The sequence below is a fragment of the Fusarium mangiferae genome (genome assembly GCF_900044065.1).
Source record: "Fusarium mangiferae strain MRC7560 genome assembly, contig: FMAN_scaffold002, whole genome shotgun sequence".
NCBI lineage: Eukaryota > Fungi > Ascomycota > Sordariomycetes > Hypocreales > Nectriaceae > Fusarium > Fusarium mangiferae.
Genome location: NW_024573922.1, coordinates 1,542,790 through 1,557,881, shown reverse-complemented (window position 1 = coordinate 1,557,881; position 15,092 = coordinate 1,542,790). Strand labels below are relative to the sequence as shown.

Below are 15,092 nucleotides of genomic sequence, written 5' to 3'. Positions count from 1 at the left end.
TTATTGTAATTTCGATGATGACGCGCAGCCTTGTCGTGGTAGACGCACAGCATATCGATTACTCACTTGTGGCATCCCTTTCAGCCCATATGACAAATAGATGGCCTCAAGTCAGCAAACATACGGCATCATAATTCGCACGTTCAAGCTGAGTCACTCTCAAGGAATCAGTCATATTTAGTAAGGTTATATAAAGCTGAGTTGTGTCCATTCTGCCAGAAATTCCGAGTTTGAACTCCTCCATCAAGTTTGACAATTTGATCCATATTCTCTCCATCACTCTCCCTCCACCAAGTCATTCTGAATTTAACCACTGTTCAAAGTCTATGTAAGGCTCCAGTCCCAGGTCCAAGTTGCTAGTGTCCCATTTTCCTGCGCCAGTCAAAGAGTTTGCAGACTCGTATTCTTGGACATTAGGAACTGGGGGATATGGAAGAAACCCAAAGATGTCGTCTTTGCCATCCGGCCCAGGATCAGAGGGGGCAATCGTCGTTGGGCCTGTGAGAGGGGCAGTCACCTCAGACAGGACCGTGGACACGTGAGACGTGTTATCAGCTGTCGGGGGCGGCTGACAGATCGTATTCATCTGTATCTGTGTTGGGACAAGTGAGTCACTGTCTCGGAACTGCGTCAAGAACATCTCGTTTCTCGTCTCGTTCTCGACTCTTGCAACCAGCTCATGAGACTCATCCACTGTCACAGTGTCACTTGGAAAGATAGTATCACGGATCTGTCTCCAGCTCCGTTGAGATACGCATTCCTTGCCACCGGTTTCTTTGTTGAGTTCATGTGAAGCAGCAGTCTGCTTCCACCCAAGTTTCTTGCAAAGCTCATATCGAGCTTCGTCAATGACGTAAGCCTTCTCCCTGAGGGCTTTGTTCTTCTCTGAAGGTTCCTTGGGGCAAATTACTGCATGATATTCTTTTTCTCGCTTGAGAGCTTCGGCACTCATTGAAGAATTAAATTTCTTCAGACAGTCCGAGCACCAGAGAAATGGACTGTGACATCGCTTGATATGCTCGCTGAGAGTTGTTAGCATGTTTGAGGGCTACGATAGAGACGGTAGGACTTACTTGAGCTTTTCTATATTTTTGAAGCTCCTCTTACATTTCCCCGGAAAACGGTCGGCGATGACACAGGGATATTTCTTTTCTTGTGATGCAAGGCCGCGATGAGATGTAGCTCTTCTCATTATCACAGGCAGTGAATGGTACGTTTCGGTCAAACGTATGGTCTTTCTCTCGAATCAGCCTTATGTGACCCTCTCTCTGGTGACTGACGATGCCTTCTGAAGTCCTTGTCGACGAGCGAGATGGACCCAGCAGACGATCATTCCTTCGCAGCTTGAGACGGAGCAGGCCTACTGTCCAGTCGACGCGACGTTGTCAACACTGTCTTGCTCTGGGGGCTTTGCTCAATGCAACGGGATCGGAAGATGACGGCCGGTGGATGGTAAGACTTTTTCTCAGCTCTGCAGTCGACAGTCAGACGGTGTCGCGTCAAACAATCGCGTCTCGTTGGACAGCGGAGAGTTGGCTTACCTTTCGTGGTATACACTTCACCACGGCTAAAGGGTGAGGAGCACAGTGATAGTCTACCTCACGGGACGGTACTCGAAAAGGAATAAAGCAAAGAAACGTTGCGAGGTGGTGGTTGCTTCAGCATTTGCGTGAGTAGAGATGAAGAGCCGGGAATTGGGCCTTTGCGAGACATGATGACTGCAGAGCCGCTTGATGACTTATTTTCATCGCAACTACACTTTTCTCTCCCTTTCTGGTGTTTTTCTGACCCCTCAATCGACTCCAAATTGCCCAACCCCGGCCAACCCCAATGCCCAACCCTTTTTGGGTTTGATCAACCGGCTGCCTGCATATGTATGTACTCCAACAGCTACGTGGCTCGGATGCACCGTTGACCGCCTTTTTGGCATTTTATTGTGTACGTATGCAGGGTGAAATTGCGGGTGGTTTCGACAGCCTCGCTGTGTTGCTGTTAAGTTGGGGGCGGAAAGGGAAGCTTGGCTACGTCTGAATTTGGCATGCTTTGCGTTGTTGGCTTGAGGTGACCCTCCACGTGAGTGTGAATGATAGCTCATTAGTAAGTAGCAGAGAGAAAACACAAAATTCACACATAAAAAGCTCGCGATTCTATGTAAATACTCAGTTCAAGCCTATATCCGCCGTGCCGAGTTAATGGAGAACAGCCCACCCAATCTGCGGGGGACTCAGGAACGGCAGCTTATTTGGTATCGATATGCAGGGGCACTGACCCTGGCGACCTATCGAAGCCTCGAAATATATTAAGAGAACACCATTGGATCTGTTGCGTGATTATTAGAAGACCTAGTGCCTGAACTTGCAGAAACACGTGGGGTTAGGCCAAGCGTGGCAAGTCTAAAGAGCGTTCTCGGCCCTTAGCTTAGAGATGTTATAATTCCGTAGGTCTACTAGTTGTATTTATTCCTGATTACTAGTGCCGAAAGACTTCTATTTGTAGGAGATGCTAGTTAAACTCGCCAGCTCTGGTGGCTTCGCTGGACTCACCTGGTCCAGGGGCTTCCGTGTACCGTCTCTCTCACGATGCGTAAATGACATATCTCTAGATGATTTCAAGCCAATAGCAGCCCTAAACAGTTTCATCTACTCTTGCCTAAATGGTCTATGTCTTGGAACGACGGTACAATAAGCCAAAGATCTTGTTATCTACCCAATTCCCCTGTACATGCCTTATCCTAGTACTCTCTTGTACAACTCAGACTCATCCCTGCACCAAATCAGCACCCTCCTCACCTTGAATCTCAATAAAGTTTCCATCGGGATCAACAATAAAGACCAGCGGGTCGACACTAGGCCCTAGTCCTTCGACAATCGCTTTCCTCTCCTCCAGGCTCAACTGTGCAACAACAGCAGGCGGCAACCCAACAGCTGGGCCAATCACAAGATCCTCGGTGAGCTCAGTAAACTTCTCTCCAAATTTCTTGACAATTTTTACATCAGGCATTGTCTCCAAACGCTCTTGTGTTTTCTGGGCATCAGGTACAACAAGCCCAATATGGGCAAAGGTGTTGGGGTGTTGAGAGCTAGACTCAATGTTCTTGGTAGGAATATCGAGGTAGTAAATCTCGAGAAGACCCTGGGCATTGTTTTTCTCACGATTCAACTCCAGAGCGGTTTGATAACCTGTTCCGTTTTTGCCGCCGTGAGCATGAGCCAGGTAGGTGATCGAATATTTTTTGCTAACGTGCAGGGTGAACATTTTGCGGAAGCCAAGGACTCTGGAGTAAAAGTCGAGACTGGCAGTGAGATTTCTGGTAGAGATGGCGAAGTGATTGATGAAATACCCAGTGGTTGCATAATCTGCAGGTTCGTCGGTGCCGAGTTCAGGGTAAGGAAAATCTTGCTGTCCTGAGCGAGGAACCATGTTGGGGATTGAGTGAGACGAGGCGCTCAAAATGAGCTGAGCCCCTAAGAGGAGAGTAGAAAGAAATCGGACCATGATTTTTGTATGTGTTGGAAACAGTGATGCGCTGTTGTCGATGTAGAAGATTGATTGAGAATACTGAAAGAACAACTGGCAGATGCAGGACATCGACTTTTATCATTAAACTACCCTGTCATCTATCTCAAATTGAGCGCTCAATTGATCGAGCTCGCCTTACTTTCGGACGAACTTGCACGTAAGATTGATCCTGTTGAGGTATTGATGAGGCATTGCTGGTGTCTTGGCCCATCGCTCAACCTCGCGTTTGCTTGTAGCGAAACGCGACACAGGCGAGGGCACGATATTACAGAGTAAGCTTACGAGAGCTTCATTATATCCGACATCAACTTACAAAATCTGTTCCGCAAGGATAAATATAATTACCCTGGAATGCTCCATGAACCCGTCCTCAAGAACCCAACTGAATCTCAACGCGGAGGAGAAGCTGATGATGCCGTATTTCACATGTCTACCTGAGGCAATGGAACTGTGCTATTTTCGTGATAGTGGATCAACCCCTAGAAACTGCGCTAAAACTCCCCACTGTCAGCCATGACATTGCATCACCCACTGGAACTCCTCACTTTACGTTGCTGACCGAACAGGCTACGATTCAAAACGGTGTTGACGGTGCAAAAGAGTGTCGCTCGAGAAATATGTATCGTTGATCTTTTGAAGCTTTCCAGGTTTTCCACTTCTGCTGATCTTGCTATTAAGTTCGGCACTTACCTTGAATCTATGCAGATCCCTAGATGAGCAGCCAAGTGTGAGATCACGACTCTGACATCGAACTTGTCATATTCCCTGTACCCACCTGCTTGCAGCCTGGTTCAGGACGGGTATCGCTGCCGATCGGGGAAAACTTGGTGGTTGCAAGTTGCAGGTACAAGGCACAGTGAAGCACAGTAAAGGCACAGGGCCTACAGGGCAGTCAAGATACCGAACATGGATGCGACCGCATTGATCTACTCAATTGAGACACGGTTCAATCACGGTCGCGTTCACGATACAGGATCAGGTAAAAATTGAGAATTTGCTTTCAATTGAACTGCTCCAGGCAATTCCCCAAGACGCACTCAGACGCGTCCGCCCAGTGCCATCTTGGTCAATTCAATCTATGCTATGATATCAAGATTCTATCGCTGGTCTATGCCAAAAAGTCAAAATCCATGGGTTCAAATTCGTCGTAGACTTTTCAATTCCCCAAATCCAAACGCCATAAGCAAAAACAAAGTTCGTTAAAATGTCATTGTCGCACGCTTAGACGACAGCGGCGGCATCAGCAGCGTCACCGTGCAGGACGGGGTTGATCTTCTCATCGAAGAAGCACTTGAAGTCCTGTCCGAGCTCGTTGCGGAGAGCCTTCTTGACGGCTTCCAGAACGTTGGGGAAGACGCCAAAGTTGGCGGGGTTGTTCTCGTCGTTGTCTCCGCCCTGGAAAACACCGGTGCGCACCAAGCAGGTGTTCCACCCGTACATGTTTCCACCGATGATGTCGGACGCGGGGTTGTCACCAATCATGTAGATGTGCTCGGGGAGACGCTCCTCGCCGTGGAGCTCGCCCATCCATGAGGTCAGAACATCGTCAGCGTACTTGTAGGTAGCCAACTCAGGCTTGCCATAGACGACACGCTCGAGGTCAGCGCCGGTGAGGGCCTTGTACATAGCCTCAAGACCGATGCGGAAAGCACCCTGGGACATACGAGGGTAAGGGTGCTCGGTAGGGCAGAGAAGATCGCCCTGGGAGAAGTAGATGGGAACGCGCTCAGCAACGGGGTCCTCAGCGACGGTGCCGAGACGACCGTTCTTTGAGCGAAGGACATCCATGATGATCTGCATGTCGGTAGCGTAGTCTCGCGAGTCAGAGAAGACCATGATAGCCTCGATGCAGATCTTGGTGAAGTCACGGGGACGAGAGGTGGCGCGCTCCTCCTCGGTGAAGACGCGGTAGGGAGCAACGGTAGGGTCCCAGGCGACAATGTCGTTGGGGACGACGATGTTGCGGAAGCCGTACTGCTCAGCAACCTCACGGCAGCGATAACCCTCACCACCGACGACGAGGACGGTGCTGTAGTACTCAGCCAGAGCACTCATGGGAGTGTGAGACTGGATGAATTGGTCGGTCTCGACAGGGTTGCCAAGGATCTTGGAGAGCTGCGCGCAGCGATCCTTCTCGATCTTACCAGATCCGTTGGTAAGGAAGATGTGAGGGATCTTGATGCCAAGCTCATTGTCACCGTTGAGGATCTCAAGAGCCTTCTTACCCTCGGGGATCAGACGATCACCGTGGACGAGAACACCATCAATGTCGAAGGCGAAGGCCATGTTCTTGGCCTTCTTGACCTTCTCAGCCTGGAGGTCCTGGACCTGAGCGACGAGAAGATCTCGGGTAGGCTGGATCGGGGGCATGCCGGGACGGGCGGGTCGACCGTCGGCATGGTGAACGGAGGAGAGGCGCGACTGGCGCTTACGGGGGATAGGCAGAGCAGTACCGAAAGAGTTTCGGGAGGATCGTCGGTCCCTCATCGAGGGCGAGACGCTGAGATTGTGCATGTACTTTGCGGCCTCTGAGATGGAGGACCTGGTAGCGGGGATCTCCTGAGGACCGTTGACATCGTCGCCGGGAATGGCGAGGCTGTCGTGGTGGCCCTCGCCGTTACTCTCCCCGTTGTTCATGTTGGACATCTTGCGGAGGGTGCTGGGGGAGTTTGGGGTGTGAAGTTCGTTGTCGTCGTAGGCGGGCATGATGAACAAGAAAGACAGTCGGTATGAAGAGGAGGATGAATGTCAAGTTAAAGAGAGAGGGAAAGAAGACAGTCGTGGTGGATTGGGTTATATCGGGGGTATCAAGTGTGAGTGAAGGGAAGACTGCTTGGGTATGATGATGGTATGAGATCGAGATGATGAGCAAGAGAAATGGGGCGGGGATCCGTATTTATCTATCTCGAGGGTTCTCCCAGATACTGTGAAAGAGTGAGTGAGATTGAGTGAAAACTCGCCCTTGTTGTTGATATCATCATCTTTTCTCACTTTTCACATTTTTCCGGGCACGTCTCGTCCGTTCAAGACAAAGTCCATGTTTGCTCTTGTCGAACGGCGCTACCGAAGTGGATCTCGGGCGTTCACCGTCAATGCAATTGACTGTTGTCAGTACAGTAGAGTACATGGGGAATCCGTTATCTGGAAGGGCTAGAGAGCCAAAGAACGGACTGGAAGACGACACGTTTGAACCGTTTCTTCCCGTTTTCCGCGACAAGCAGTGTGAAAAACGAGAGTTGTTCGCACGCCCCTAGGTACTTGACTTAAACTTTGAGCCAGCCGTCATAGCTCGGAGCAGAGGTGACGTGAGGTTTGTGTCAAGATTGACTCCGCTGCCCCTCTTAGCAAGTTACACCATTCGAGAAAGATATGCCTCAGTAGATAAAAAGTACCTCGACTCAAGGCCTCATTATCGCTTCGCATCGCTATCTTGGAGGAGCTGGCCGAGAAGAGTCCGCACCAAGTGGACATGCAGTGGAGATGGGCTTTGGCGGTGCCTGTTTTTGCACGGGAATTAAATTGGAGAAATTGCAGAAGGGGTTCATTTCTGACATCATCCCTGTCTCCACTGCCGAACAGGGGCCCTAGAGTACCCAGAAGACCCTAGACTCTGTCGTCGACCGTCTTTTTAGGGTGGATACCGTTACTGAAGAAAATACGGCTAGAGCGGGTATTGCTAGTATTCAGCCTCTCGTCTCGAAACGTAAGGGACGTTCTCAGAAGGATCGCCACTTGCGGCTCCAATTTTCAAGTGATAAGATTACTTTTTTCAACTCTTGATCCTCTGGTTGGTCGCTGGATGTTTCCCTGACTCAAGTATTTGTCCACGTAGCTCTCATCTCCTTGGGCGAAAACTCTACATGCAGTACATACAGTGCCTTAGCTGGAGCGAGGGGCGATCAAGTAACTGTACATGTCGGCACAGAACGTCCACCACAGTTCTTGGCAAAACGGAACAGCCCTGCAGCCTCAGTAAATTTTCCCATCAAGGTGAAAATTCGTTACTGAGAGACTCTCGCATCTGGTCTAGCCTAGCCTTTCTAGAAGTTTCCCAATTAAGGACATGACGTCAATGTCCATCTTGACCCAAACTCGCCTCGCGCGGCGTCGGCGAAAAAAACATGACCATGGATGATGGATGACAGCCACCTCATCAAGTACATACTGTACATACAGTAGGAGAAGGTCAAAACGTACCATCCTTACAATTGCCGTCGCGTAGGTACTATAGGTATAGAGTTTTCAGCATCGGCAGGTACCTCTCCACTGACATAACGTCAATTGAGATATTTTATCATCAATTTAATCCCTTTATAAGCCGTTCATCTGTGAAACTGCCCCTCACTAGTCAAGATTCTCACTCCCTATCTTTCACCTACTCACATACCCATCACTCACTCCCAAACTTCACCCAAACATCTACACCATGGCCGTCTCAAACAAGACCACTTTCACCCTCAACAATGGCGTCAAGATCCCCGGCCTGGGCTTCGGCACTTTCGCCAACGAGGGCGCAAAGGGCGAGACCTACGAAGCTGTCAAGTGCGCCCTCAAGGTCGGCTACCGACACCTCGACTGCGCCTGGTTCTACCTCAACGAAGGTGAGGTCGGCCAGGCTGTGAGGGATTTCCTCGCCGAGAACAAGGATGTCAAGCGTGAGGACATCTTCATCTGCACAAAGGTCTGGAACCACCTCCACGAGCCCGAGGAGGTCAAGTGGTCGTTTGAGAACTCCCTCAAGAACTTTGGCCTCGACTACATTGACCTCTTCCTTGTCCACTGGCCCATCGCTGCTGAGAAGGACGAGGACTACAAGCCCAAGATCGGACCTGATGGCAAGTACGTCATCAAGAAGGATCTCACTGAGAACCCCGAACCCACATGGCGCGCCATGGAGGAGATTTATGCTAGCGGCAAGGCCCGTGCTATTGGTGTCTCCAACTGGACCGTCGAGGGTCTCAAGAAGCTGCTGTCCTTCGCCAAGGTGAAGCCAGCTGTCAACCAGATCGAGATCCATCCCTTCCTGCCCAACGAGGAGCTCGTCAAGTTCTGCCAAGAGAACGGCATCCTCCCCTCCGCGTACTCTCCCCTCGGATCTCAGAACCAGGTCCCCACTACCGGTGAGAAGGTCCGCACCAACGAGACCCTCAACGCCGTCGCCGAGCGGAGCGGCAACACCCTCGCTCAAGTGCTTCTCGCCTGGGGTCTGCGCCGTGGCTATGCTGTGCTTCCTAAGAGCTCAACACCCTCTCGAATCGAGAGCAACTTCCAGGTTCCCAACCTGTCCGACGAGGACTTTGAGGCTATCCAGAGTGTTGCTAAGGGTCGACATACCCGTTTTGTCAACATGAAGGATACCTTCGGTTACGATGTCTGGCCCGAGGAGACTCCTGAGAACGGAACCTCTGCTGTTTAAGTTATGAGATTATGATAAATACCCTGACGGATGAAAAGAATGGAAAGCAAAAGAGTGTATTATAGCGTTTGGTTAGCGGGACAAAAGTTAGCATGAGAGTCATTCCGCTGTTTGGAAAGATGAAACTGAACACATTTCAAACAAATCTGACAGTAACTTTCGCAACTTCGTGATGCACGATATGAAACCCGTTGCAACACCATGAACGTGAACATCTTTCTTCAATGAGAACCACTCATGCTTGAGAGAGAATGAGTTCAGTCATCAAATATGACTATTTGACGACAACTTCAAACTAGGCTGCCATACATTGAGCATCTGTCCTTATCGGGATGGCCTCAATTCTCGGCAAGTGTGCCGATAGGATCTATAATCTCATCAACGATCTACAAAATCGCGCCATATACAGCACGCACCCTTGATCTATCTCGGCGAGATCTTGCATATGGTTATCCGATACATCAACTCCCGTATAGGTACTTCTTATCAGCGACCAGTCAAATCAGTCCTCACATCTCGAAAAATGACATCTTATCATAAGCATGGACCAACCTCTGACCGCTCTTCATGAGGGACTTTAACGTCCTGTACCTTGTTGAATTGATAAGGTTGGCATGTTTAGAGTTGCGATTTGGCATATATGTCCGCAGATAAGCTTTCATTGACAATGTTCAGGAAATTGAGAACATCGGGTTAAAGGTGCTGGAAGAATAATGAGGGGTCCAATGAATGTGAGCTTCATGCTACAGTGGTGATAATCCTCTCTTACAAGTCCTGCACATTTTCGATCGCGACCAAGGTGACCAATGTCAAAATTCCGTATCAAGCAAATCCACCTCATGTTGAAACGGTATGATTGGGGACTTGTGAAGTACAACTAATCTGCGGTAGGAGGGTTTGCGTTGCTGTCTTGGGGTTGTGACGGCCCAACTCTCTCGTACTCTTGGACCTCAACCTACTTTTTGTGCTGAGCCATGTCATGAACAGTGAGTACAAGAAATCAAGGTAATTGTGCATGTTTATTTCCTTGCATGACTATAGAGCATAGCACCACTAGAATCCAAACATGTTCTCATCCTCCACGTAACCCCAATCTATCAAATAGTTAGTAACAAGTCACCAATTACAGAATCAAACTTACCATTGAGAGCAGGGAGTGCAGCCTTCTGTATCATCGCCGGCGGACCGCACAAGAAGACAGCACTCTTACCAGTCGGCTCGAACAAACTCTCCTTGATGATATCCTCATTCACATGGCCCGTCTTCCCCTTCCAGCTATCATCAGCATGACTCAGAACATGAGTGACTTTCAACTGCCCATTAGACTTCTTTTCAAATTCCTCAAGCTCCTCTTTCAACAAGATATCAGCCTCTGTTTTGTTAGCATCCACGACTCGAATTTCCGTCTTGTCGTTGTTGGAGAGGAGGATACGTGCGAGGAGCGAGTAGCCTGGTGTTATGCCTGAGCCACCAAGCACGAGCGATACACGATCGAAGTGACGATCTTTGCCCTCGATAACAAAGTTTCCGTTGCCGTTGTAGACTATTTCTCCAGTTGGCCCACGAAGCTCGACTTCTTCGCCTACGGGGATACAGTCCAGGATGTTTGAGAGTGCGCCACCAGGTTGATTTTTATCGGGGAAGTAAGTCTTGATCGTGAGCTCAAAAGTGCCGTCCCCATCTCGAAGAGACTTGGCACTTCCATTGGTCATGTTGTCACCTGGGGCCGGGAGGAGTGGTTTTGTGGGTGTGTAGGAGCGGATGAGCATCCTATCCAGCATATGGAAGCCAATCTGAACATGCTGGCATGTGCCAAGACCGAGGATACTTTTACCCTCAGGGAGCTGGAAGGTATAGGCCCTTGTGTCCTGAGAAAGATTCTTGCGATCAATGAGTTTGACTGGAATCCATCTGTGCTTTTGCAGCGCTAGATGCTCGTCCTTGGTACTCGAATCAGTTGCGTCTTTGGCAGCGGCCTCTGCATTTTGTTTGATGAAGTTGGCGGCCTTTTCAGTCACGACACCAAGAGCACATTCTGGCAGTCGTTAGATACACCCATAAAAAAGACTATAGACTTACCTTTGAGCTTCTTGTAAGCGTAGTCATCATGGATGCTTGCAAATTCATCACTTGTCTCCTGATGGACCTTACCAGCATGACCGAGAATGGCTGCAGCGCCTCCAGGATGCCATTCAAGTACACTAGTTGCATCGTAGACCTTTCCATCGACTACAAGCCAGCAGTCATCTTGAGTATTATGCTTCTCAATTTCTTCTCGGGTAAACTCCTTCTGAGGCGCGCCAGCTTCTTGCTTAGCTTCTGCAATCTTATTCTCAACACTTGGCTTCATCCATCCACCATCTTTTGTGGCTGGCTCAACAGGGTGCCTAAACAAAATCGAAGGTGTTTCTGAGTCATCGTCCTCAGTGATCTCTGGGCGTACGGTATACCAGCAGTTGTTCATCATACCCATGACATTCCAGTTTGGCTCCCTTGGCTGCGTGTTTTTGAACACGTTGAAGCAACGTACCATGATACTCTTTGCACGGATAATGTGGGAAATCTCAACGTCGACGTGCCAATGGAGCCAGCTCCAGAACTTATTTCCGTGACGGATTGGGTAGTCGGGAAATTTGCGGATGCAGTACAGCCAAGTTTCCCCGTCGTCGAGGGAGACTTCAACACGCTGGACTTCGTGCCCTCCACCATCGTACGCATAACCCTCTATGCGATAGCTCTCTCCCTTCTTGGCTCTGTGCAAGGGAATCTTCTCACCCTGTGCAGGCTTGACGATGACAGAGTTGAGGTTCTGCTCATTGCAGGCTGTATCGGGATGATGAAAGAGAGCCTCAGCGAAAGGACCGTCTTTTTCAGTGACGAAGGATGGAAGAACTCGATTATCCCATATATGATAGTAAGAATCATTTTCTTTCTCACTTATCCAGATCTTCTTTAGCCACTTCACATTCCTGCCGCCAACATATCCTGGAATGATAACACGAACGGGATATCCGTGATCAGGCGGCAACGGAACGTCGTTCATCTCGTAGGCTAGAATAACATCGTTATTGGGAGATATTGCGTGCTCAAAGGGTATGCAGGTTGCATATTTTCCTTCACTCAAATCATCAGTGCCTTCAAAGTTGACCCAATATCGCTTCTCGCCCATACCCGGAGGTTTCTCAGGAATACCGTTCGCGAGGAGCACATCTCGAAGAAGGGGTCCTTTCCAATAGGCGCAACTCGCGCCTCCAGCGCCCCAATTGAAACCCTTGCTCTTCTTGATCATGTTGAGTTCCTTGCGTCTGTTTCCATCACAAGCAAGCGCAACAGCGATGTTGATTGTATCAAACTCTTTCAACTCATCCATAGAAAGTGTCTCAGTTTTGCCATCGTAGGTGATCTCCAACTCGTGGAACTCCCAGAGAATACGCGGAACAGGACCATGATTTCGAACATAGTGAAGCTCGTTAGGCGTGATTAAGCCAGCTTCGTACAGTCGCGTCAACGGCGCCTCAGCATTGAGAGGGTGCTTCCCAGTTAGGCGGATGAGATCAGGAGAGCGAGGAAGCCAGTTGTCTGGGCTGAACTGGTCCTGTTCGTCGATTGAGATCTGCGTGAGATTCTTGTGCTGGGGGGACTTTCTCTTTCCGTTGTTCTCTCTAAGGTGTTGGATATACTTCTTTTCGTGCTCCAATGCTCTGAGAAGGGCTATCTCGGCAGGTGTATACTTGTCTGAGAGCTTTGGCTTCGCACTCGAAATCTTTCCCTGTTTCTTTTCCTCGTTCTCTTTGTTCTTTGCGTATGCGTCATGATGCTTGTCTTTATCAGAGGAACGCTTCCACTCATGCTCTTGCTCTTGCTCGGGCGTATCATTTTTCTTATCACTCTTTGATTCTTCCTCTTTTTTCTTGTTCTCTTCCTCCCGCTTCTTTAAGTTTGCGGGCCATGGCTCTTTATTCTTGACCAAATCTTCGGTTGCGTTGAGAACATATCTCCAACCAAGTGATCGGTTCTCTGGATGTCGAAGATGAAAGTCCTTGAAACAATTAGCTTTATCACCCACTCAACCATGTGATACTGACCTTTTGGTTCTCAATCAAGTCTCTGAAATTGATCAATTCTCCACTCTTGGCTCGCTTCTGAAACGCAAGATACTTCTGCTTCTCTCTCGCCACTTCCTCTCTGTACTCATCGTCTTTATGAGTAAGTCCAGGAAGTCTATTATTGCGATCTCTGAAGCCAACGCGGTGCTGGTGCCCAGAAACCCAATCCGGCTCGTTCCGGATCTCTTCAGCTGTCGACCCAGGGTGGGCCTGAACTTTGACAACCCAAGGCTTGCTGTGAGGCATGATTTCAATACCTTGGGGGGATGTTTGCAGATCAATGGAATTGAACCTTGAACGTGGTTTGACAATTTATGAAGACCTAAAACGTGACGCTTTTGGAATCCTGACTCCGCGGAGAAAGCTAGACATGACGTCGATGACATCCAGAACAGCACAGGCTAAGCTAAAATGAAGAATAATTGACTAATATCAGACTTTTAGCTCTTGTTTTTGACTTTCACATCCAAGAATCATGATCTGATACTGCCGGTATTGCCGGAGGATGTTGGATGAATTATTGGAGGCTGACGCAATTCGGCAAAAGCCGCCTATTCTTAAACTCTTCTCAACTTTTATAAGTTTATCATAAAGTGATCAATTCTCAACGAGTGTTGAGACTTTAGGATAATAATTACGGTATTTTATAATGAAATAGTTTCATAGTTCTTATTGTCAACTAGTAGCCAGTTCAAGCAAGCATTACAAAGGAATGGAGTTTGCTGCAACCCATCGCAGAAACCTATCAATCAAAGACATTGCGAGTAATAAGGATTGAGAACCTTACAACTCGACCCCCATTGACAAACTGTCGGTCCAGTATAGTCTTTACCTCCGCATTGGCTGTACTTTGGAAGACCCCCTGTAGCAGGACCGCAGATAATATCGTCGTCCTCTGTGGGCTGTGGAGCATCCTTCGTTGTGCTGGACGAAGAAGACTTGCTTGTTGTTGAAGTCTTGAGTGTTGTATCTCCTCCAACAGCACTGCTGGTCGATGCCGAGCTTCCCTTTGATGTAGAAGAAGAAGCTTTGCTGCTCGTGCTAGCTTGGCTCTGCCCTGGCACAGTTGCACTCGATGTTGCGGTTGCGGCGACAACACGCTGAGATACTGTAGAAGGGAGGCCAGGAACCAATGTAGGGCCCGGAATCCTGTAGGACAAAGGTGTTGTATAGAGGTTGAAGAGGATACCAGGATCGTTGGCCTTGTAGAGTTGTGTGCCCTTGACGCCATCTGGAGCCAAGTCTCCGTCACCGGTGACTTTGAGATTAAAGCACTGAGGGTAATTCTGCGCTCCATTGGGCTGTCCAGAACCGTGCAGAGCTATAATCTCGTGGCGGAGAACATAGTTCCCAGGAGCCAACGTCTCAGGAATTTGAAGTGTCCAAGAGAAGCCAGTAGCTATAAGCACGTCAGATGCCCACTTGCCGTTTTGCATCGACATATCAATGAGACCTTCTTGACCAATCTTGAAGAACTCAAGATCGTTCTTATCAACTGTCTCGCAGTCTCCCGGACATCTAGCAAGATAGTCAATCACAGGCCCATGGTGACTCTCTGGCCACGTATTCCATTGAAGAGTAATCTTGTCGCCTGCTGAGACAGAAACGTGCCCTTTCCCAGGTCTCGCCGCTCTGTGGCAGATGATATCGGGGTCTGAGAAGGAGTTGGGCTCAACATAGCCATTGTCAGTGGCACCGTTGGTCCAACCGACGACAGGAGGATGATTAGGATTCCAGCTCATCTCTGGAGCAGAGTAGCCTCGAAATGCAACGCCGTTTGTGACAAGCCAGTCTACATGGCCGTGAGCAGCAACTTGCGCGGCTGAAGTCGCGAAAGCGAGAAGTGAAGATGTCTTGCGTGAGAGCATCGTAAAGTTGAAACTGACTAGCAGTAAAGAAGATCTGAAAGAAGAAAGCACTTATGTGTAATGATTTACTTTCCTTCAGAAGACTTTCCTTCGAATATTATATATTTCTTGTCGTTTTGTTAGCCAAGGTACCCTGGAATGGCAGATGGTCTCGACCGGCTTTGTCAACCCCACCACGTTCGA

General features: G+C 49.0%; 6 protein-coding genes across 6 annotated transcripts; 1 reads left to right on the top strand and 5 right to left on the bottom strand.

The window, feature by feature from the left end:
* Positions 1-295: 295 nt before the first annotated feature.
* FMAN_06169 (uncharacterized protein) lies at positions 296-1,192 on the bottom strand (the record flags this gene model as incomplete). The annotated part of the gene is made up of 2 exons (XM_041827086.1): positions 296-1,022; positions 1,074-1,192. The coding sequence occupies 2 exons, from the start codon at positions 1,190-1,192 to the stop codon at positions 296-298; spliced, it is 846 nt and encodes a 281-aa protein (XP_041678084.1).
* Positions 1,193-2,757: 1,565 nt separating this feature from the next.
* On the bottom strand, positions 2,758-3,495 carry FMAN_06170 (uncharacterized protein; the record flags this gene model as incomplete). The annotated part of the gene is made up of 1 exon (XM_041827085.1): positions 2,758-3,495. One exon carries the CDS (start codon positions 3,493-3,495, stop codon positions 2,758-2,760), a length of 738 nt encoding a protein of 245 aa, XP_041678083.1.
* Positions 3,496-4,740: 1,245 nt separating this feature from the next.
* FMAN_06171 (putative CDP-alcohol phosphatidyltransferase) lies at positions 4,741-6,225 on the bottom strand (the record flags this gene model as incomplete). Its single annotated transcript, XM_041827084.1, has 1 exon — positions 4,741-6,225. One exon carries the CDS (start codon positions 6,223-6,225, stop codon positions 4,741-4,743), a length of 1,485 nt encoding a protein of 494 aa, XP_041678082.1.
* A 1,720-nt stretch (positions 6,226-7,945) lies between these two features.
* Positions 7,946-8,935, top strand: FMAN_06172 (reductase; the record flags this gene model as incomplete). The annotated part of the gene is made up of 1 exon (XM_041827083.1): positions 7,946-8,935. One exon carries the CDS (start codon positions 7,946-7,948, stop codon positions 8,933-8,935), a length of 990 nt encoding a protein of 329 aa, XP_041678081.1.
* Positions 8,936-9,988: 1,053 nt separating this feature from the next.
* FMAN_06173 (uncharacterized protein) lies at positions 9,989-13,287 on the bottom strand (the record flags this gene model as incomplete). The annotated part of the gene is made up of 4 exons (XM_041827082.1): positions 9,989-10,029; positions 10,077-10,970; positions 11,015-12,974; positions 13,021-13,287. The coding sequence occupies 4 exons, from the start codon at positions 13,285-13,287 to the stop codon at positions 9,989-9,991; spliced, it is 3,162 nt and encodes a 1,053-aa protein (XP_041678080.1).
* A 503-nt stretch (positions 13,288-13,790) lies between these two features.
* Positions 13,791-14,909, bottom strand: FMAN_06174 (putative endoglucanase IV; the record flags this gene model as incomplete). The annotated part of the gene is made up of 1 exon (XM_041827081.1): positions 13,791-14,909. One exon carries the CDS (start codon positions 14,907-14,909, stop codon positions 13,791-13,793), a length of 1,119 nt encoding a protein of 372 aa, XP_041678079.1.
* Between the last annotated feature and the right edge of the window lie 183 nt (positions 14,910-15,092).